Here is a 24706-nt window from a genome sequence, read left to right as displayed (position 1 = left end):
TTCTTTTCCAACTTGCCCTTTTGACAACAGTGCCAGTAATCTCTAGCTGTTGACTCTTTTTTTCTTCTGTTTCCTCACCTCTCATATCTAATTCTTAAGTACTTTCTGCTGAATCTTCCATCTAAATAGAAATTACTTATAGATTTGACTGTCTTTCATATTTTCATTTTTACCATCCTACTGTAGGCCCTCACCACTTCAAACCATTGAGATCACTGTACTTACTAATTTTTAATTGTTCTATTTTCTCCATTCTGATTCATCTTGAAAATACTCTTGTATTTCCTCATGCTACTTGATTACTTATAATTGTTATCTCTAATCTTTTCTAAATGAAATACAAATACTTCAGGGATTAAACTCAAGGTCCTTTATTAGCAGTCATCACTTAACCCACTTTTACTTTTTTTCCTTCTACTTCCTCAGTTCATCAGGACACTCTGCTAACACATATATACGTCTTAAAGTTAATTTTTTTCATTGTTGTATATCTCCACCGAGAATACCGTCTATATTTGTTTTTACCAATAAGAAGTTTTGTCTTTTGGTTTAATTTAAACAGAAACCCTGTGTTTGTTTGAATACTACTTGGTTTAGTTTAAACAGAAACCCTGTGTTTGTTTGAATGCTACTTACCAGCTGTGTGATTTGGACAAGTTAATTAGCCTCACTGAGCCTTGGTTTATTTTTCTGTAAAAATGGGGATAATTAATAGTCCTTGCCTTCTAGGGTGGTTGTGAGGATTAAAGGAGTTAGTATATAAAATGTGCTTAAGTTTTGTAATATGAAGGGCATGCCCAATAAATGTTAGCTATTGCCATTAAATAAGAATCTAGTTTAAGACTCATTGAAGTCATTCCTCTGATACTAATACTAATTTGCTAGCCTTGGGACCTCAGTTTCCGTATATGTGTAATGATGAGATGATTTCTAACATTTGTTGCATTATACAACTGAAAGCAGTGTGGGATCGAAAAAGAATATGAGCTTCAAAGTCAGACAGACTATCAGATAATAGGAAGCATACTACTATTAAAGTCTCTTACTATTTTTTGCTTAAAGTTGAGGTTATACACTTTCAATAAGAACTAGAACCAAAATCAGGTCCCTCCTTTTCTGGTCCTGTTTGATACTTACTACTTTATTGACAATTTGATTTTTTGTTTCCTAATTTGTTAATATTGGCATAAGATGTAAATCGTGGCCAACAAGTGTATTTTTTAATTTTTATTTTATTTTATTTTTTAGGTAAGCACCAGCCACAAAAACCTACAAAAGAAGGGAAATTACTGTCTTTAAATATTAAAAAAAAACAAGATCCATGAGTGGGCATCGATCAACAAGGAAAAGATGTGGAGATTCTCACCCGGAGTCCCCAGTGGGCTTCGGGCATATGAGTACTACAGGATGTGTATTAAATAAATTGTTTCAGTTACCAACACCACCATTGTCAAGACACCAACTAAAGCGGCTAGAAGAACACAGATATCAAAGTGCTGGACGGTCCCTGCTTGAGCCCTTAATGCAAGGGTATTGGGAATGGCTCGTTAGAAGAGTTCCCTCCTGGATTGCCCCAAATCTCATCACCATCATTGGACTGTCAATAAACATCTGTACAACTATTTTATTAGTCTTCTACTGCCCTACAGCTACAGAGCAGGTAAGAGTTTCTTAACAGATCTCAGCATTTGCTATATACCAAAAACGTTGTAATTGGGATCGTGGGGTCATTTTAACTAAAGATAAAGTAATCTGACAGCTGTCAACTATTTTAAAATATCACACACACTGTGATAAAGCTTGTAAGTACAGCCTACACACTTGCTTATTGGAAACCAGAAGCAAACGGTAGACTGTGATCCTAGTGGTTAAATTAATGTTAGCAGGGATTAACATGTAAAATGTTCCTTTTAAAGTCACTAAATCTCAATTTTTTACAAAAAATTTTTCATTTTTTTAAATGGTAGAATAAAGTCTTAGCAAAAAAAAAAAACAGTGAGAAAACTCTCTGGTATTTAGTATGGCATGACTGTAAACTAGCCTTATCAAAAGGTTTTTTTTCCATTCTAGTGAGAAGTGTTAAATTTCCCTTCTCTCTTCCTTTAAACATGTATGCCTGAAGACTTCGGGTATATGGCTTATTCTTCTTCTAACAACTGTGGCAAAGGAAGTGTAAGAAAAAGTCAATACAATGTATTTCCTATTCCGTATCCTGCTCTGGCTACCATTAAGAAAGGATGCATGCTATTGCTTACAAAGACTCACACAGGCCTTCTCAGATCCAAGCCTCTCTTCTGCTATTACCCTCTATTACCCTCTGTACTCATTACTTGAAACCAAAACTAGAACTCTTTATCAGAATAGATACATTGATATTTATTTCTTTGGTTTTAAAATATCCTTACCAAAACATGAACTAAGCTAGTTAGGTAGATGAGAGAATTACAAGCATTTGTTCTGCCTATATTAGTTAGACTGATCAGTTTCTGGTAATTCAAGACAGTAGAAGGTAATTCTAACTAAACATGTCAGAGTGATTCTGAGCTAAATGAGATGGTAATGGCCACAACATTCCTTACCTTGTTTTAAGCTTGAAGTAATTTTTTTTAAGTAATCTTCTCAGATTATTTGTCCTTTGAGATAAAATTACCACCATTCAACCCTCTATTCTTTTCTGTTTTCATCAATTTGTCTGTTTCCATAGGTTAAATAAAAGCCATTAAAGTGAATGGCTATTGAGGGTCACCGTTACCCCAGAACATGTGATTTCCGTTATTTTCCAGGTTTTCATTTCCCATCACCCTTAATTCCTCTTTTACTATTACAAAGACAGTCCATACAGATTTTTTAGATGTAAAATCTGGTTTCTTCTCTTTTTTTTTTGAGACAGGGTCTGCCTTTGTCACCCAGGCTGGAGTGCAATGGCACTGTCTCGGCTCACTGCAATTTCCACCTCCAGGGTTTAAGCGATTCTCCTGCCTCAGCCTCCCAAGTAACTGGGATTACAGGCCCGCACCACCACGCCCAGCTAATTTTTGTATTTGTAGTAGAGACAGGGCTTCACCTTGTTGGTCAGGCTGCTCTGGAATTCCTGACCTCAGGTGATCCACCAACCTTGGCCTCCCAAAGTGCTGAGATTACAGTGAGCAACTGCGCCCAGCTCCCCTCTTTTTAACTTTCTTCCTGTTGCTCAGTTAGGATACTTAAAAAACACAAACCAGTACATTATTTAAATGTGTCCTTGGATTCTTTATCACATATCCTTTAAATTGTTTCACTTGGGGCTTGTCTGAGAATTTGACTGCCACTCCCAGAAGGGTTTGGTCCAAATCACACAAATCATTAGAGATATAGTAGAACAACAGGGAGGTGGATTGATTCCAGTGGAAGACCTCCAGTACTAAACTAGTTCTAGGATGGGGATCAAGGAGTGAGAGCAGGTTCAAGGATAGTTCAGCCACTAATAGTCATTTATGGAACACCACAGAGTATATCAGGTAATGTGTTCCCCTATAATACTTTTTCTTGGCCTCTGTTCTTAAGTGATTTGGAATGTATGAATAACCCAAGAATTAGTTAAATCTTTAGGGAGACTTCCAGAATGGAAGCTATTCTTTTCACTAGTTGTGATGGTTCAGAATTGCTGCTAGGAGGAATCAGAATATGACTGAGCTGCTGCTTGTTGCTCTGCAAGGGAAGGTAATGTCCTACAATGGAGATGCCTGGATGTGTTTTTAGCTACGAGGTAGCTATCCTTATTAGGCTCAAAGCAGAATGCATTTAAATAGGTCTTGGTTGTTTTCTATGACAACCTGTTATCTCTGTGATCTTCAGTAAGATAAGTAAATTCTCTAAGTCACCCTCTTTAAATCTTATTTTGTGGTATGATGATCATACATTCAGGGTACCTAGCATATAATGTTCAAAATAGTAGATGGTTATTGTTTCATTGATCAAAAAGATTAGGTATATAATCTATTCTTCCATAGCCCCCTTCCCATTCGTGATTTCCTCTAATGATACATAATATTTCCAGTTACAAATTCATCTAAGTCCTTATTTCTTTTATATTTTTCTTTATCATCATGTTGGAGTCAGAGAATTTCGTAAATTTTATCACCCAGGGAAATTCTCCTTCATTGTATCTCTGATTCTTTTGGGCCTTATGCCAGTGGATGATCATTAAGTTTCATGTCTACATGTATAGTATTACGAACTTCCCATATATTTTTTATGTTACTGATTTTTTTAAAAATGTATTAGAGTTTCAGACACCAATCTTTCTGGTAGAAAGGAAGGTCATTATTATAATAATTTAAGCTCAGTTTGTTTCTTTTCTTAGGAAAAGCAATCCTCCTAGTAGATAAGAAAATAAGTTAGCTTTTATTTTTCACATTCTTAGGGTAGAAATACAGACTTCTCTCTTTTTATATGGAGAGCCAAAATTTCCCTTTGATCTGTTCATTACTCAGTATTTAAACTTCATTAGCTAGTAGCTTTGATTTTAGTGTCATAAGTTAATTTGGAATTTGTCTTGCAACTTGGTATATGTTAATATACTTGTGTTCACCTTGCCTCTGTCCACAAAAAGAGTTGGACTCTGTAAAATATTTGAAGAGATTTATTCTGAGCCAAATATCAGTGACTATGGCCTGTGACACAGCCCTCAGGAGGTCCTGAGAACACGTGCCCAAGGTAGTCAGAGCACTGCTTGTTTTTTTTTGTTTGTTTGTTTGTTTTTTGAGACGGAGTCTCACTCTATTGCCAGGCTGGAGTGCAGTGGCGCAATCTCGGTTCACTGCAACCTCCACCTCCCTGGTTCAAGCGATTCTCCTGCCTCAGCCTCCCGAATACAGGACTACAGGCGCACGCCGCCACACCCAGCTAATATTTGTATTTTTAGCAGAGACAGGGTTTCAACATGTTGGCCAGAATGATCTCAATCTCTTGTTCTTGTAATCCACCCACCTTGGCCTCCCAGAGTGCTGGGATTACAGGCGTGTGCCACCACACCCGGCCAGCTTGGTATTATGCATTTTAGAGAGGCATGAGACATCAATCAAGTACATTTAAGAAATACATTGGTTTGGTCCAGAAAGGTGGGACAACTCAGAGTGGAAGGGCTTCCAGGCTATAGTTGAATTTAAACATTTTCTGGATAAGTTTGTCTACAGATCTGGGATTGATAGAAAGGGAATGTTCAGGTTAAGATAAAGATTGTGGAGACCAAAGTTCTTTTGAAGTCTTATAGTGGCTGTCCTTAGAGACAATAGATGACAAACCTTTCCCTTTCAGATCTTAGTTAATCTCTTTAGGATTGGGACAGTCTGGAAGAAAAAGATCTAGCTATGTTAATAGAGGTTCTTTACAGATGCACATTTTCCCCCACAAAGAACAGCTTTGCAGGGCCAATTCAAAATATGACCAAGAAACATGTTTTGGGGTAAAATATTTTGATTTTCTTCCTTGTCTTGTATTGTTATGCCAGAGTCAGGTTGGAAAGTAAATCAAGATATATAGGGTTAAATAAAACCCATCTGATGAGAATTTATGATTTGTAGGGCATGACTCCCCAGATCCCTTAGATACGAATTTGGGCAAGGTAAAAATCAACAGTTTAGTCCTCATCACGTAAGACAGAAAAAGGAAGTTGGTGTTAACCTGTATTATACCCATGAAAACCAGAAATGCCATTATCAAAAAGAGTTGTGTCAAATTTCAATATAACTTTTTGAAATATCATGAGTTGTTTAAACACTCATTTGTTTTTGTTTTTATATTGCTAGTTTTCATGCTTTTGATTCACCTCACTAAAAAATAACTTGTTAGATTTTTTTTGGCATAGAAAAGTGAAAAGAAAATTAAAATGGCACATTGACCATAATTTCACTGCCCAGTTAACTTATGTTGACATTGAAAAGTGAAGGGGAAAAAAATTACAGAGTTAAAAAAATTCAGAGTGGCATAAAACAAAAAGTAAAATCTTCCCTTTTTTATCTGCCTTTCCTTCCTACCCCTCACCCTAACCTCTCTCCTCAAATGTAATAAAGTTTAACAGTATTTTTGTCTGACAAATCACACCCTAAATTTTATTGAGAAAAAGCAACATGTGGAACACACAGTACACCATTTAGAAATTGTTTAAAGTATGCAAAATAAGTCTTTATTGTTTAGGATTGCATATATATATGTAATCAAGTCTAAAGGCAAACATAGGAATAATAAAGACTAAATTCAGGTTAGTGGGTACTTTTGGGGGAGATTGCATGATGAATTGGAGAGAGCTGTTCATGGAGCTCCAATTATGCTTTTTAAGCTGAGAGGTTTCTCAAGGGTGTTCATCAGATTTTTTAAAACTTTTTGTATGTTTGAAATAGTAATAAAACTCATATTGTACCTGCCCATATATATGCCCGCCAAAATCTTAGGAGTATTTTTTTCCTTCTGGTTGACACATAATAATTATATATGAGATACAGTGTTATATTTTAAAACATATATACAGTGTATAATGATCAGATCAGGGTAATTATGTCTATCACCTCAAACATTTATTTCTTTGTGTTAATATTCCAGATCCTCTCTTCTCGCTTTTTGAAAATATACAATGCATTGTTGTTAGCTATATTCAGCCCACATTGCTGTAGAGCACTAGAACTTACTCCTCCTACATAGCTGTAACTTTGCTTCTGTTAAACAACCTGTCCCTATCCTCCCCTCCTCCTTACCCATCCCAGCCTCTTGTAACCACAATTCTTCCCTTTACTTCTATGAGCATTTTTTTTTAGCTCCTGCGTATGAGTAAGAACTTGCAGTATTTATCTTTCTGTGCTTGATTTATTTCACTTAACATGATGTCTTCCAGGCTCAGCACACTGCAACCTCTGCCTCCCAGGTTCAAGTGATGCTCCTGCCTCAACCTCCCAAGTAGCTGGGATTACAGGCATACACCGCCATACCTGGATAGTTTTGTATTTTTAGTTGAGATGGGGTTGGTCAGCCTGACCTCAGATAATCCACCTGCCTCAGCCTTCCAGAGTGCTTGGATTACAGGTGTGAGCCACCGTGCCCTGCTGTCTCTACTTTAGTTTTTCTTGCCTGTGCTTTTGAGATCTTAGCCATAAAATCTTTGCATAGACCAATGTACTGAAGTATTTCCCCTGTGTTTTTTCTGGTAGTTTTATACTACTAGGTCTCACATTTGTAAGTCTTTAATCCATTTGAGTTGATTTTTGAATATAGTGAGAGATAGGGGTCTAATTTCATTTTTCTGCATGTGGATATTCAATTTTCCTAGCACCATTTATTTATCCTTTCCCCACTCTATGTGCCTGGCATCTTTGTCAAAAATCAGTTGGCTGTAAATACATAGATTTATTTCTGGGTTCTCATTTCTTTGGGTCTGTATGTCTTTTTATACCAATATCATGCTGTTTTGGTTACTATAGCTTTTTAGTGTATTTTGAAGTCAGGTAGTGTGATGCCTCCAGCTTTGTTCTTTTTGCTCTAGAGTGCTTTGGTTATTCTGAGGTTTTTGTGCTTCCATACACATTTTAGGATTTTTTTTCTATTTCTGTGAAGAATGTCATTGGTATTTTGATAGGGATTGCATTGAATCTGTAGATTGCTTTGGGTAGTATGGCCATTTTGACAATATTAATTCATGGACATGGGATGACTTTTCATTTTGTGTGTATGTCCTCCTCAGTTTCTTTTATTAGTGCTTTGTAGTTTTCATTGTAGAGATCTTTCAACTCCTTGGTTAAATTTATTCCCAAGTATTTTATTTTATTTTATTTTATTTTATTTTATTTAGCTGTTGTTAATGGGGTTGCCTTCTTGATTTTTTTCCAGCTAGTTTGTTATTGGTGTATGGAAATGCTACTGATTTTTGTATGTTGATTTTGTATCTTGCATCTTTCCTGAATTTAACAGTTCTATGAGTTTTTTGATGCAGTCTTTAAGTTTTCCCATATATAAGTTCATATAATCTGCAAAGAGGGACAGTTTTGACTTCCTCTTTTCTAATGTGAATGCCCTTTGTTTCTTTCTCTTGTTTAATTACTCTAGCTGGGACTTCCAGTACTATGTTGAGTGTGGAAAGTGGGCATCCTTGTCTGGTTCTAGTTCTTAGAGGAAAAGCTTTGACCATTTCCCCCATTCAGTATGATGTTAGCTGTTGGTATGTCATATATGGTCCTTGTTGTGTTGAGGTATGTTTCTTGTATGCATAATTTGTGGTGACGTTTTATCTTGAAGAGATGTTGAATTTTATCAAATGCTTTTTCTGAGCCTATTGAGATGATCATAGGATCTTAGTTCTTCGTTCTGTTGATGTGATGTGTCACATTTATTGATTTGCATATGTTGGACCATCCTTGCATCCCTGAGTTAAATCCTCCTTCATCATGTTGAATAATCTTTTTAATGCGCCATTGGATTTGGTTTGCTAGTAGTTTCTTGAGGATTTTTGTATCTGTGTTCATCAGTAATACTGGCTTGTGGTTTTCTTCTTTTATTGCATCCCTATCTGGTTTTGATGTCAGGGTAATGCTGGTTTCGTAGAATGAATTAGAAAGAATTTTCTGTCCAATATTTTGGAATAGTTTCAGAAGAATTGGTGTAGTTCTTTAAAAGTTTGGTAGAATTCAGCAGTAAAGGCATTTGGTCCTGGGTTTTTCTTTGTTGGAAAACTTTTTAATATTTATTCAATCTTGTTATTTGTTATTAGTTTGTTAAGGTTTTCTATTTCTTTTGGTTCAATCTTTGTAGGTTATACGTGTCTAAAAGTGTATCTACTTCGTCTAGGTTTTCCAGTTTGTTGGCATATAGTTGTTCATGACAACCTCTAATGATCTTTTATATTTCTATGGTATCAGTTGTAATGCCTCTTTTTTTGTGTCTGATTTTATTTATTTGGGTCTTCTCTCTTTTTTTCTTGGTTAATCATAGCTAATAGTTGGTCAATTTTATTTCTTTTCAAAAAACCAACTTTTCATTTTATCATTGTGTGTGTGTGTATATACACACAACATATATATGACACATGCCATGTGTGTCATATATGTATATATACATATATATGATATATATATTCCCTTTTTTGGGGTTTTTTTTTTTGAGATGGAGTTTTGCTTTTATTGCCCGGGCTGGAGTGCAATGGCACGATCTTGGCTTACTGCAACCTCCGCCTCACCTGGGAGGCGATCCTCCTGCCTCAGCCTCCCGAGTAGCTGGAATTACAGGTGTGCGCCACCACACCCGGGTAATTTTGTGTTTTTAGTAGAGATGGGGTTTCATCACGTTGACCATGCTGGTCTCAAACTCCCGACCTCAGGTGATCTGCCCGCCTTGGCCTCCCAAAGTACTGGGATTACAGGCGTAAGCCACCAAGCCTGGCCAGATTTTCATGTACATATATAACCCACACATAGGTGTGTATGTGTGTGTGTACATATATATATATATATATATTCTATTTCATTTAGCTCTGATCTTTATTTCTTCTAATTTTGGATTTGATTTGTTCTTGCTTTTCTGGTTCTTTGAGGTGCATTATTATGTTGTTTATTTGAAATCTTTCTACTTTTCGGATGTGGGCATTTATTTTGCTTTATTCTTTCCTCTTAGTACTTCTTTTGCTGTATCTTGTAGGTTTTGGTATTTTGTGCTTCTGTTTTTATTTTTTTCAAAAAATGATTTACTTCTTAATTTCTTCATAGATTCATTGGTCATTCAGGAGCATGTTCGCTAATTTTCATGTAGTTGTACAGTTTGCAAAGTTCCTCTTGTTATTGATTTCTAGTTTTGTTCCATTGTAGTCTCAGAAGATACTTGAAATGACCCCAACGCAAATATTTAAAAATTTGTTGAGACTTGTTTTGTAGCCTCACACATGGTTTGTCCTGGAGAATGTTTCATGTGCTGATGAGAAGAATGTGTATTCTGCAGCTATGGAATGAAATGTTCTGTAAATGTCTGTTAGGTCCATTTGGTCTGTAGTGCACTGTAAGTTCAATGTTACTTTGTTGGTTTTCTGTTTAAATCAGGGGTGTTTAATCTTTTGGCTTCCCTGAACCATGTTGGAAGAAGAATTGTCTTGGGCCACACATAAAACACTAACGATAGCTGATGAGCGGGAAAAAAAAAATCTTATAATATTTTAAGAAAGTTTACAAATTGATGTTGGGCTGCATTCAGAGCTGTCCTTGGCTGCATGCAGTGCAGCCCACGTGCCACAGCTTGGACAAACTTAATTTAGATGGTCTGTCCAGTGCTGAAAGTGAGGTAACATTTAATAGTTTTTTTTATGTATCCTCCCAGAAAAAGAAAAAAATTACTCTTGTACTAGCATGTGTATATATTTGTATGTATGTGAAATCTTCAGTTCTCTTTCAAAAGTTTAGTAAAACCATATGTTTCTTGGAATTTTTTACCTGAGTTGACTCATATAACATCTCTGCAAGATTTTACAAGTTGGTTAATTGCTACATTGTGATAAGATTATTTGTTTATGTCAGTTCTTTCCCATACACTTATCAGGACATAATGAGTTCTGAATGATGCATGAGTTCCTTCATTCATTCAGTATCTCCCCCAGGGTCTTACGGCAACTGGGATCATATTTATTCCTGAATTAGGCTTTCATCTTAAAATACCTCTGAGAAGTATAAAATAATGTGAACAAGGAAGAAGTATATAAATATTAGTGTATCATTGTGCAGATTCACAGGAAGAAAGGAAAATCCAAAGTCAAGGAAACTTTTTATGTCTGTGATTGTTATTTTACTATTTCCTAGGATTGTGTATATACTAGTTATCTTTGCTCCGGAGCAACGTTTTGCCCCATTAAAATCTTAAGCTTGGACCCCAAGAAACCCCTAGATTTCTTATCCCCTAAAGCAGAGGTATTCAGCAGAATTTTCTATGACGATGGTCATGTTCTGTGTCTGTGAGGTCCAATATAGTAGCCATAGCTGCAGATGGCTATTGAGCATTCAAAATCTACCTAGTGTAACTGAGGAACTGAATTTTTAATTTTATTTAATATTAATTAATTTCAAATAGTCACAGATGACTGATGGCTGCTGTGCAAGATAGCGCAGCTCTAGAGAGTTACTGGATTCCTTTAGGAGCAAGAAGCAGTAGACCCAAAGTCCAGAAGACAGAGTTCTTAGTCATACAGGATTAATTACTCAGTTCAGTGTGCTTGCATGTAAAGTATGGTTCCATAATCATATTTATTGCTTTCAGGGTTTATAACTCTGGCTTAGTGGAGGTATGTGCTAGCTCCTTTGGATAATCTCAGTGTCTTAAAAAACGGAACTCAAAAAAGGTTTATGAAAAGATCCTTACCTTTTAATAACTGGTACTAAATAGATCTCTATCAGAGAGAAACTCCTTTGCAGTACAGAATATACTGAATGTTATTTGCATCTCTGAGTGTTTAATATTCACAGTGTAACTTGATAACCAATATACAATAAACTACCTTGTGATTATAAAAAGTATTTTATAGCCTGGGAAGGGGAAAATAATGAAAAGTGATACAATATACTCTTCCACATTCTTAAGGATAAATCAAATAAGACCTCTTCTTTTTTAATATACATTTAAATTCAATACCAGGCCGGGTGCGTTGGCTCACGCCTATAATCCCAACACTTTGGGAGGCTGAGGTGGGCGGATCACTTGAGGTGAAGAGTTCGACACCAGCCTGACCAACATAGCAAAACCTTGTCTCTACTAAAAAAAATAAAATAAAATAAAAAATTAGCCAGGCTTTGTGGCACATGCCTATAATCCAGCTACTAGGGAGGGTGAGGCAGGAGAATCTCTTGAACCCAGGAGGCGGAGGTTGCAGTAAGCCAAGACTGCACCACTGCACTCCCAGCCTGGGTGACAGAGCAAGACTCCATCTCAAATAAATAAATAAATAAATTTAATACCAGCAGTTCAATTTCTGTTTGGGAAAAGAGAAGCTATTCCTTGAAAACGTGACTGTGGATTTGAAAAATAGTATTCTGAACACTCTATGCACTGGATATCATTTCCTAGTGTTATTTTATGGCCCATTGAAGAGATGTTTAAAAATGTTACAAACTCAAATAAATTTGGAAAATGGCAGGATATTATGTCCCCCTCTTGAATATTCACAGGATGTATTAGCAATATTAAGGACTAGAAGAAGTCCTGTAGTAAAGAAATCCATTTAACATTGTTTAGTGTTTAACCCAGTGTTTCCCATATGAGGTTAGCATGGAATTTTTCATGTAATACCTGCAAACATTTTGAAGGATATGATTTTGGAAAAAATTCAATAATTGACCCTTCTAATCTAAAGAATCTTATGGAAGACACCTAGTCCAATCTCTTGGGATTTTTGTAATCTCCCTTGTAAGTTGTTATCTAGCATCTGCTTGAACACCTCTAAAAGCAGGAAATTTAATTCTTTTACAATTCTAATTGTTTCAGTGAGTTCTTCATTATGTAGCACTTGGATCTTCTCTCCCATAGCTTCCAACTAGCTTTCCAACCTACAGGTAAAAATATGTTAGTCAAACATGGTAATTGTGTGTCTGAATACTCTTGCCTTTCTTATTTTATTTCACAGGCACCTCTGTGGGCATATATTGCTTGTGCCTGTGGCCTTTTCATTTACCAGTCTTTGGATGCTATTGATGGGAAACAGGCAAGAAGAACCAATAGTAGTTCTCCTCTGGGAGAACTTTTTGATCATGGTTGTGATTCACTATCAACAGGTATTGTTGATTTTTTTAATGTTATTGATTATTAACAATCGTTAAACCAGTGTGCTAACTAAGCAGTGTTAGAATACATGTTTAGTCATGAGAATAAGTAATTTTGTATTAAATTTTAGTATTTCTCAAAAGACTATGAACCTAGTTAATATTTGTTCATTATTGGTAGTGTTAGGAAATTTAGAAATTACTTTCTGCTTGTTATTTTTAGCCCCAAATATTGTTTTGGCATCTTTTGTTTTTAAAAGCTTGGGGCATAATTGTCACCATCAAAACTCTTATGAACTAAATGAGAGTACAGTGGTGGGAGACTAGTTAGGTAATTTGTGGTCTTCATATATTTAAATGAATGTTATGTAGACATTCAGAATTATGTTAATGGACTTGGATTATAACTACATCATAAGAAGCTCAGAGAAAGACTATGACAAATTAGGAGTATCGTTAATATTGCATTGTGTACTGGAAATTTGCTAAGAGAGTACATTTTAGGTGCTTTTACCACAGGAGAAAAAAGGTAACTATGGGACATGATGGATAGGTTAATTTGCTTAACTGTAGTAATCATTTATATATATGGCATGTTTTACACCTCATATACAATTTTTAAAAGAAACACTAAAGTGCTAGCAATAACCGAGTTACTCTGTTTGGATTATAAGTGATATCTCTTTATTTGCACTGTTTTGCAAGTTTTTAAAATAGTAGTTTATTATGTTTTTAGAGAGGAAAAAGATACTTAAAATCTAAATGACAGTTTTTCGGCTAGTCTTTCTGACAGGAACTCATCCCTCCCCTCTTTTATTTTTGTTTTATTTAGTTTCTCAATTATTTTCTTGGTTGACATGGCACTTAAAATATTTAAAAAGAAACTAACAAAAACCCCTTATAGTTTTACCTCCTGAATCCAGATTTACAGGTATAGGTGCATATCAAAATCATTGCTTCATTGTATCCCAACAGCAGCTTATTTAGTAGAGGAGGAGAAGCAACTAAGGTCATATAATTTTTTAAGAGTCAAATCAAGAAATACTTGAAACTTCTGTTGAATAAATGGTAGTTGGCTGTCTTGAAAGGCAACAACCAGCTGACTGCAGATGGCAGGCTTCCTATTATTTATTTTAAATTGCAGTCATTTTTGCGTTGTAGTTTGAGGTCTAGACTTTTATAGGAAGTCTTTTTCTATGTATGTCACCCATAACAATATCTGTTTAAAAAAAAAAAGACAGTTATCAATCTGAAGCAAGTAAGTCGGTCCGTCTGGGGATTATATAGCCCCTTTGTTTTTCTTTTTTGGCTGTCTGCCTTGTAATGATTTGCTGATCATTAGTACTAGTGTCTCTAAGTCAGGAAAATACTCGAAGAAATGTTGAAGTATTTTAGTTGCCTTCAAGAACTTTGCTTCCACTAAGTGATTTGGTAAAAAAAAAAAAAAAAAAGAGATTGAAATTATGGGGTAAGAGATTATGTAACAGATTATATCCTACTTTTCTGTTACAATAGATAACTGAGAGAAGATTATGCATTTACAGCATATCTTTTTGTCTCATCTAAAATCATTTCCAGCTCAGTTGTTTGCTATTCATATTATTTGGTTTTCATTGTGATCTTTCTTCTGCAGTTTTTGTGGTTCTTGGAACTTGTATTGCAGTGCAGCTGGGGACAAACCCTGATTGGATGTTTTTTTGTTGTTTTGCGGGGACATTTATGTTCTATTGTGCACACTGGCAAACGTATGTTTCTGGAACATTGCGATTTGGAATGTAAGTAATACTTAATGGTAATTTTTGTTTTCTCTTTCACATATGGAGAATGTTGCCTTATAAGTATTTGAGTATTAGAAATTGATCAAATCACTAAGTTAGCTTAATAAATTAAAAAATTTATGCTTCATTATTATAGCTATTTCCTAATAGTCTCTGCATATGTCCCTCTATTATACTTTTTTAAAAGGAGATATCAGAACCTCCCAGCCAGTATTTTAAAAGCAATACAAAAAGCAGTAGCCCCTCATCTTTGTCTTTCCCACAGAAAAATTCACTTTTTTTCCCCACCATTATTTACCTTAATTCCATTTTTATTTTCACATATAAAAATGCATTTCCAGGAAAAAGAAGATGGTTTCTGAGAGCAGCACCCTAATCCAATATTAATTTTTAGTGTTTCTACTATTTTCAAAAATGGCAGAATTTATAATATCTGGATTTCACATAGTTTATGTTTCGTTGGTTATTATCTCACATTTCACTTTCAATACCTATTTTGAAAGCTTATTTATCTGTCAGCCCTAATGTATTCTCTTTCCCTTTCAAATAATACAGCACCAACCATATGGTGTGGGAACTGAAGGAAGGAAAGAAAATTAACCATGGATGTAGGAGAAGAGTAAATAGTGTTTTTAGAAGTGATTTGATATCACAGCTTTCTGTCTTCCAGTCTTTGAATTTCCCTCATGATGTTGTCCTGTGATGAAGTATGTATTTAGAGAACTGTAAACAACTCCATATGGTTGGATGATAAGATGCCTGCCTGTAGAGAGTGGCAGGAGATAAGGCTGGAGAAGATCCAGAAAATCAAGGTCCTGTGCTCTGCCAAGAAATATGAGCTTTTACCCTGAATCTGCAGGGAACTTTTGCAGGACCTAAAGCAGGGAAATGACAAAAGTGCCTTTTAGAAAGATCAGTCTGGCGGTAAGGCAGAGGGTAAATTGTAGTAGGCTGTGACAGAAGCAAGGAGACCTGTTAGAGGAAGCATCAGCATAATTAATGTGAATGATGAAGCATGCACTAACACAATGGCAGTGCTATTGCAGAGCAAGGAATAAATTGGAGAGAGACTTTTGAGGTAGAAACTATAGGACACAATGTGTATTTGGATGTGGGGAATGAATGAGAGGGCAGAGACTGAAATGACTCCTAGTTCCCTTCCTTGGGTGGCTGGATGAAGGTAGAGAAAGGCACTACAGGAAGAGGAACCTATTTAAAGAGAGCAGTCTACCCAGAAACATATGTGAGGGATTTTAGACATCCAAATAAAATGAGAACAGGAGAAAACTTAGAGAGCAAGCTTAGAAAGAAGCCCATGAAATTTATTGAACAGCCAGAGTAGTAGGAGGCGTCCTGGAATATAAAGCCAGAAGGATGCATTTCACAAAAGAACATTGCTAAATCCTGCCAAGACTCAAAATGAGGACAGAAAAGTGTACATTGAATTTGGCAGTGTGAACTATTCATAGTAATTTCTGTGTAATGGTGAGACAGAAGCCAGACTGTAGGGGATAAGAAGTGAATGGAACAAATAAGTAGGCTACTATTTATTACACATTATATATGATTACTTATAAAATGTGTGACTGTGATGTGAAGGAGAGAAGCATTGGTTAGAGGAGAGAATATGGGCTCAAAGGAAGGAGGGTCTTGTATTTTTATGAGAAAATTTTGAGCATTCAGAAGAAATCTGCTAGAGAAGAGATTGAAGATACTGAATAAAAAGAGGGAATGATTTATAGAACAATAGCTAAAGATATAGGAACAAAGGAGTTCTAGGGTAAAAGGCAGAGGCATTAAACAGGAGGAAACTCTGCCACTGACACTGGAGTGCTTGCAAGGCTTGGAGTGGGGGGCGGGGGGAAACACTAGATATATTAAGATTAGTTTGAATTTAATATATGAACTTGAATTTTAGTATTACAAGGGATTAGTTTTAATTTGGGAAATTGTATCCAATTTTCAGAAATGCTACATTTGCATTAAAGCAGCACCAAATTTGTTTTTTAAATTAAAAGCAGGCTATAATGTTCATAGAAATGTGCTATGGCCAGGCACAGTGGCTTATGCCTTTAATTCCAGCAGTCTGGGAGCCCGAGGAAAGAGGATCACTTGAGCCCAGGATTTCAAGACCAGCCTGAGCAATATAGACTTGGTCTCTACAAAAAAATTTTTTAAAAATTAGCCAAGCACGGTGGCGCATGCCTGTAGGAGGATCACTTGCGCCCTGGAAGCAGAGGTTGCAGTGAGCTGAAATAGCACCACTGTACTCCATCCAGCCTGGCAACAGAGCAAGAACCTGTCTCAAAAAAAAAAGAAATGCAGGCTAAGTGCTCTACGCTAGGGAGCCATTTATCAAAATAACAATGTAATGGAGGCATATAGAATAAATAGAGATATACATATAGATACATAGAATCTATAGAATACATATAGATATCCCTAAAGACTTATTGAAGTTTGTATGCATGGAGGAGAAAGTCAAAATTTATTTTGCTTAATAAGGAGGGAACAAGGTCAGCTCTGAAATGTAGTTTGAGTAAAGAAATTTTTTAAAATCACTTGCATTTTCTTACTGTTTTCTAGAAAAAAGTGAAAGCAGATTTAAGTACCTTAGGAATCTTATTTTTAAACATGCTTATTTATTTGAATTGTTTTATTTTGATGTTTACATACATAAGTGAAAATAATGAGAATTTCTTTTTTATTTATAATTTAGGTTGTTATACTTTTAATAACTTCATAAAATAGAATGTTTGCCAGATAAGAATTTTTTGTTCCTTAGCCTCTTTATTATTACTGTTTTTAATTGCTATTAAGTTTGCTTATAGTATCTTAAACAAAAATAGTCACAGGATTTTAATTCATCTGTAACTAAATAATTCTCATTAAAGTCTAGCCTTTTGAGAAAGCAGATGTGCTTTGGATACATCTTCCCTGAAATTATGAGCTATGTCTTCCAGCAGTTTGCTCTGATCACAGCTAAAAGCTACCTTGCACAGAGAATATTAGTGCCTGTCATGTCTAGACAGACTCCTGTTCTCACAGTGCCCCTGGATTGAGCAAGTAGAGACCTGACAGAGATGACTAGCCTGGATAGGAAAGACTGGGGAGGAAAATGGGGTTAGAGGCTAGAATTTCATGGGAGGATTGGGTTGTAGAAGATAAATATGAATTGAAGCTCATCTTTGCAAAATACTCTTTAAGATATTTATATCTTAAATTATACTGAATATCTCCCATTATACTGAATGGGAGAGTTCACATTTTCTCCCTTAAGACCTAAACTATCTGTATTAGGATTTCTTTGGATTGTTTTGTTTTGTTTTTGAGATGGACTCTTGCTCTGTTTCCCAGGCTGGAGTGTAGTGGCACAACCTCGGGTCACTGCAACCTCCGCCTCCCGGGTTCAAGCAATTCTGCCTCAGCCTCCCGAGTAGCTAGGACTACAGGTGCGTGCTGCCACCATGCCCAGCTAGTTTTTTGCATTTTTAGTAGAGATGGGGTTTCACCGTGTTAGCCAGGATGGTCTCGATCTCCTGACCTCGTGATCTGCCCACCTTGGCCTCCCAAAGTGCTGGGATTAGGTGTGAGCCACTGCACCCGGCCTATATTAGGTTATTTTTAATTCTATAACTTATAAACATATATATAGAATCCTTTCTATAAGTTAAATGCTTAGAAGTCCTAATCAATCTTTAATAAAACTATACTTACATAAAACATCGGTCTTTTTTTTTTTTTTTTTTTTTTGAGACGGAGTCTCACTGTGTCGCCCAGGCTGGAGTGCAGTGGTGCGATCTCGACTCACTGCAACCTCCGCCTCCTGGGTTCATGCCATTCTCCTGCCTCAGCCTCTGAGTAGCTGGGACTACAGGCGCCCGCCACCACGCCCGGCTAATTTTTTGTATTTTTAGTAAAGACAGGGTTTCACTGTGTTAGCCAGGATGGTCTCGATCTCCTGACCTCGTGATCTGCCCGCCTTGGCCTCCCAAAGTGCTGGGATTACAGGCGTGAGCCACTGCGCCTGGCCTAAAACATCGGTCTTAAAAAAAAAAATCTATGCTGTAAAGGCAGAACTCACTTAAATTATTTCAGGAGCAAAATACTCTTCAATTATTTTTTCCAAGACAAAAAATAATAAATTGAACTTGTGCCAATATATGTTGGCTCAAATGTTAATCTCTAAGTTATCTTTTTTATATATCAGCTTGGGCAAGGCTCGTAACTTTCACGGGCCTCATTTCCTAATTTGTAAAATAAGCTTTAGATTAGATGATCTATAAGGTTCTTTCTGTTTATAAAGTCTGTGAGTCTACTAATTCTACACAGATATTATTACAAGTGTACTTATTTATAATTACAGTAGTCAGAGTATTAATTTTTGCCTTTATTACATTTTTCAATTCATGCTTCTAAAGTTTCACATTTATATTAGCTAAAAACCCTGTCACCCAATGTTTATTTCTATGTAAGTAAGTAGCTTCCCACTCTTTCTTTTCTATAGTTATATGAAAAAAGTTAATAGGCTATGTATTCCACTAGGTAGTCTGACAAATTTAGTTCATCTTTTTGTCCAGGTGATTTTTAAAGAATAATTATTTGAAGACCTCTTGATAATAAAAAACTGTTGTTTGTTAATGTATAATCCACTTTCTATGGATTCAGAATTGGGAAACTTTCTAATCCCTGCGTAGAATCTATTTATCTTTAAATGTCTAATACTTATCACATGAATTATTAAATACCAGAGGTTTTCCTTTCAGTTTCCAACTTCCCTGTGTAGCTTTTTTTCAGCAATGATTTGTTCATTTGGGCCTCAGCTCCGTTCGTTTAATTTTATCAGTTGCCGTAGATGATGTCCTAAAACAACCATTTGTATTAATGTAAAACCTAGATTGCAGTTTGGCCTCTCAGATCACCAGGTAAAATCATGGACATCTATCTATCTCATTAGCATTCCTCAGTTCTTAATTTTTATTTAAGTAGTTTTTATTTGAAGCCTAGTCTATACTGCTACTGTTTTGTGTGTTATTATCTGTGTTTCCAAACTTTTTAAGTGATTGAACTGGATGTTTTACTTATTTTTATCACTAGTAAACTAATCCAATGTAGTAGAGTATTATAATGCTGGTGTGGAATTAGGGAAGAGAAAGAGGAAAAAGGAAAACTTCTGGACTAGAGATTATCAGGAAATAGGATAAGGAGATGGCCAATTTGATTTTTGCTCTAACCATATCCAAATAGAAGTTACTCTTGATTAGATTCTTTCCCACTTACCCTTTCCACATATATGCTAGTTTTTTTGAGATAGCGGAGGTAGGAGTGTGGTGAGGCTTGGGACAGGGAAGGAGCGTAAGATGGATTAGTGTTTTTTCAAAATGTACATTGGGACTTCTAAGAAGAATTCCTATCTACAGGGAAGTCTAGATCAGTTCTGGTGCTAAAGGGATTTATGTCATAGTGTAATTATTTGGCAAGTAATATTCACCACTACTAGGTAATTAGAGTTGATTCTGTGTTTTTAGTATTAGTGTTTCCAGCTGCCTACTTAAAAGTCATTTTTTCAGTATATTACAGTTTTAATTTTTTTAACTTCTGTCTTGATTTGGATAAGAACTATGTATGTATGTATAAGGATAGTATAGTACTGTATAAATTGTATCATTCCATCTTTAGGTGTCTTTGTAAGAAGAATGCTACTTTTTAAATCTAATTTTGTTACCTGTGTTAGTACGGCTCTTTAGCAAAAGTTCTGAGTAAAGTTATTTTGAAATGTTTGTTTCCTTATGCATAGATTCGATGTTACAGAGTCCCAGATCATAATTATAATATGCCAGCTTCTCACAGGAACCCTGGGGCCTTGGTTCTGGAACTTCACGGTAACTGCTAGAATATTCATGCTATCTGATGTACAATGGTGTGAATTCAATAAAGACAGCACCTTTGTCATGCACAGAATAATTAAAACATGAAAAATCAAAAGTCTTCCTGTTGGTATGTCACAAACAGGTTATTAGAAAACATAATTTTAATGTATAATATTAGGGCAATAAAAATCCACCCTATTAAATAAAATTTTTGAAAAGTGGTATTTCTGGTGATTTGATGCTAAAGTCAATTCTCCCGTTTGCCTATTGTGCCTATTATTTTTATTCTATGTACTATTTTTTAAAACAAATACCTTTCCACCAGTAAATAGAATTTTTTTTATATTTCTATTTTGAAAACAGAATAAAGCAAGCAGAGTTTTTCTTAGGTAAGGAAGTTGAGATGATTCTATATTAATGTAGGAAAGATTCTGCTTATTCTGTTAACTTCTTTAGCATATACTTTAAGCAGTCTAGTACTAGTTCTGCTTGAGTTTACAGCAGTCTTGGTGTTGTATAATATTTATGCTGTAAGCTATTCTCATTTCTGTTTGTTTTGCTTAATGTTTTTCACTCTTAGTTGTGCTTTTGAAACTAAATATCCTTAGCTTTTCATGTTACTATAGTCATTCTTTGAATACTTTCCTTTTTTGTTTTGTTTTCTTTTCAGTAAATACATATTTCTCTAATGTACTGCTAAAAGTAATGTATCTTTTTCCTCTTTTTTTTTTTTTTTTTTAATTGAGATAGAGTCTCATTTTGTTACCCAGGCAGGAATGCAGTGGCACAGTCATAGCTCACTGCAGCCTTGAAACTCCTGAACTGAAGTGCTCCTCTCACCTCACCTTTCTGCACTGTCACACCTGGCTAATTTTAAAATTTTTTTTTATAGAGACAGGTCTTGCTGTGTTGCCTAGGATGGTCTTGAACTTCTGGTCTCAAGTAGTCCTCCCACCTCAGCCTTCCAAAGCACTGGAACTACAGGCATGAGCCACTGCATTCACCCTTCTTTCTTATAACTGCAGTTTTGACCTTATGACTTTTAAAAACATTGTTAGGAAATGTTTTCCCAGTAAGATAGTCCAGAATCATTCACACTTTAGCATAAGAAAAAATAGGGCTTAGATTCAATTTATTTGGCAGTTCAGAGAATGTTGGAGAACTGTTCAAATGAAAACCTGACAGATCATTATATCAATGCAAGGGTTTATTAAGTTTCCTACATTAGGTCACCTGCCCTGAAAAAAAAAAAAAGAATTGTAAACATTTTAATATTGCTTCAATAATACAGAAATAGTGAATTCCTTGTTGGCCAAGTTCTTTGGTTCTTTTTTTTTTGAGGCGGAGTCTCACTCTGTCACCCAGGCTGGAGTGCGGTGGAGCTATCTCAGCTCACTGCAAGCTCCGCCTCCGCTATTCTCCTGCCTCAGCCTCCCGAGTAGCTGTGACTACAGGCACCCACCACCATGCCCGGCTAATTTTTTGTATTTTTAGTAGAGACAGGGTTTCACCATGTTAGCCAGGATGGTTTCGATCTCCTGACCTCGTGATCTGCCCACCTGGCTGAGTTCTTTCTGAAAAGTATATTTCAGTGTTGTAAATCCAGTTATTCAGTGGCAGTAATGATGGCTTTGAGGACAAATTCATAGGGAGGGATATTCTGCATCTTTTTTCAAAATAACCTTGGAATGTGGAAAATACAGTTGTCCCTCCATATCTGTGAGGAATTGGTTCCACAATCTGCAAATACCAGAATCCAGGGATACTCAGGTTCCTGATATAAGGTGGTGTAGTATTTGCATAGAACCTATACACAGCCTCCTGTATACTTTAAGTCATTCTACGTTACTTATACCTCACACAATGTAAATGCCAAGTAAATAGTTGTTATACTATAATGTTTAGGGAATAATGACAAGGAAAAAAGTCTGTATGTGTTCAGTACAGACACAACTTGTAATATTTTTGACCTGTGGTTGGTGTAATTCCTGGATGCAGAACCCACAGATAGAGAGGGCTGACTGTACTAAGAAGTGTATCATTAGCCTCCCTTTACCCTTACACTCTCTTCTGGTACTTTCTCGAAAGACCTGTAGCTTTATGCTCATTGCAGTTGCCTAGATTTATAGATTTATAATTTTTGATAGCCCCTTTTTTATTGTTGATTATACTTAGCAAAGGTCTTTTCCACCAATGTTCTTAATGAAATTAACAGTCAGAATATTGACTGTATCTACTTTCACCTTGTTTGTCTATGATAACAAAGTACCCTATATCTACTTTCACCTTGTTTGTCTATGATAACAAAGTACCCTATATTTATAGAGCCCTGTCTATTAAAATGTTTCTAAAAACTAATGCATTTTAACATCATAAAAAAAGTTTTGAAAATACTTTGTTTTCTCTGTATATACTGTCTTTTCTTTTACCAGTTGCTAACTTGCAGAGATTTTCTTTTGCTTTTAATACTTATTGCTTAAACTGATTTGATAATTAAAATGAGATTGTCAAATATACTTTTTTTATGAAGTTTTGAAAAAAACTTCAGAAAGAATTGTCCTTAATAATTTGTTTCTAAGTGAATTTGATTTATTAGCATGTAAACTATCTATAAGCTATTTCCTGTTGTATTCTAGCATTTTTGGTGAAATTGTATTAGAATACAAAGAGTTTTAGCACTACGTAGGAAAAACACTCCGGTTTCTCTTCAAGGTTATTTTCTTTATAACCTTGGAAAAGTCACTTGACCTTTCTAAATGTTCTCATCTACAAAATGGTGATATTTCCTACCTCCTAGGGTGGTTGTCGTGATTAAAAGGGTGAAGAATGTAATGCGCTTACTGTAGTGCTAAGGATATAATAAGTCTTCATTATTGCTATATTAAGACCTGTTTTAGCTGACTCCCCAGTGGTTGGCAAATTTTGTATTGTGCCAGTTAGAGAGGAAGAATAAGTTCATGATCCCTTTATTTAACTCAGATTGTGAGAGGATTCTCCTTTCGGGTCTTATTGTTTTCAAAGGTGATAAAGATAGACTGCCCCTTAAATTTAAGACCTATACTCCATTTCTTTTTATATTAGAGGACTTGTTCTATTCTAGCCTTTGGCTATATTTTTCTCTTCTTACTCAGAGTTATTCAATGGGCTTTTTCTTTTTAGTCTTCTCAGAAAGTCTGAAGATCCATATAGTCATTCATGTGGTAGGTAATGTGTTTTTAATAATTAAGCTTAATTTCAAAAATAGACTTGTCTTGCTGTCTGTTTTCCCAATTTATAACACTTGAATTAAAAATACTCCAAGTTATCTCTCAGTTGTATGGTTAATGTTATTTAATACTAAGATTACCATGTCCAGTTTGTCCCTTATCAAGGGTAGAAAGTAAAATATTCAAAGTCAGTATATTGAATTTCTAGGCTAATCTTTATTTCAGTCCACCAACAGTTCACCCCACCCATGGTATTTCTGGTAGAATCTATAATGAATGTCATGCTCTGGTTATCCATAAGTTACCTAGAGCTTCAAATCCCTTTACAGATAATTATAAACCTGGAGTTAATAGCTATCTAATCCTTGAGTAAGAATCTGGACGTCTTCAAATAGATGGTTTTTTTAAACAAAATGCTTCTCTTTAACAATAGCTCACAGGTCAAATTGTACAAATTGGGGATTCTTTGACATTGTGAATTTATCCCTAGTGCATATCCTATGTTAACCAAACTAATATAAACAATTGTGTTGCCAAACTACAACACAATTAAATTTACTATTTATAGTTTAACAAAAATACTTACAAAATAACTGCAAGTGTATCTTTGAAATGCATATGTCACATGTAGAAGAACAATAGATTGTCTGTTTCTGATTTTAGAGGGGAAAGACATTAAAAATTTGTGGGAGAGATGATTAATGTGCTTAGCTTTCATAGAATGCCATTTAAATCCCCTCACATCCCTCAACTAAAACTGAGTTCTGGAATTCAAACCAAATGCATTTGTCAGGCATCTCTCTGAACACTGATAAACAAAAATGGAAACTTTCAAAATAGAAATTTTTCTCATAGTTAGCTAACTTACTTTGCAGTTGTTCTACCCCATTTTAAAAGCTATTTTGGACTTCTGATGTAATAACTGCCTTGATCAGGGAGTTTTCTAAGCTTTTTGTAGTGACGAAGACCTCCTGAGATAGTCACTCCAACTAAAGAGATGCTCTGTTCCCTTGTTTAAAAGTTTAAATTATTCGTATTCATTTAGTACACTTTATTCTCTTAATCAGTAGACCATTAGGGTGTTGTAAGGAATGATTGGCCTA

General features: G+C 35.5%; 1 protein-coding gene across 6 annotated transcripts in view; it reads left to right on the top strand.

The window, feature by feature from the left end:
• Positions 1-24706, top strand: part of CEPT1 (choline/ethanolamine phosphotransferase 1) — a 45129-nt gene that overhangs the window by 6774 nt on the left and 13649 nt on the right. For 4 of the 6 annotated variants that reach the window (XM_001161519.7, XM_009429564.5, XM_001161701.8 and 1 more), the window contains exons 2-4: positions 1249-1660; positions 12614-12761; positions 14383-14524. In XM_001161519.7, coding sequence (XP_001161519.1) covers positions 1322-1660; positions 12614-12761; positions 14383-14524 — 629 coding nt within the window. In that variant the 5' untranslated portion in view covers positions 1249-1321. Of the gene's footprint in view, positions 1-1248; positions 1661-12613; positions 12762-14382; positions 14525-20324; positions 20410-24706 lie in introns of all 6 variants that reach the window. The other 2 variants (XM_054685584.1, XM_063798435.1) reach the window with 1 other exon arrangement.

Source organism: Pan troglodytes, chromosome 1, assembly GCF_028858775.2.
Source record: "Pan troglodytes isolate AG18354 chromosome 1, NHGRI_mPanTro3-v2.0_pri, whole genome shotgun sequence".
NCBI lineage: Eukaryota > Metazoa > Chordata > Mammalia > Primates > Hominidae > Pan > Pan troglodytes.
Note: the sequence above shows the minus strand (reverse complement) of the source record. Positions and strands in the feature narration are given on the sequence as shown.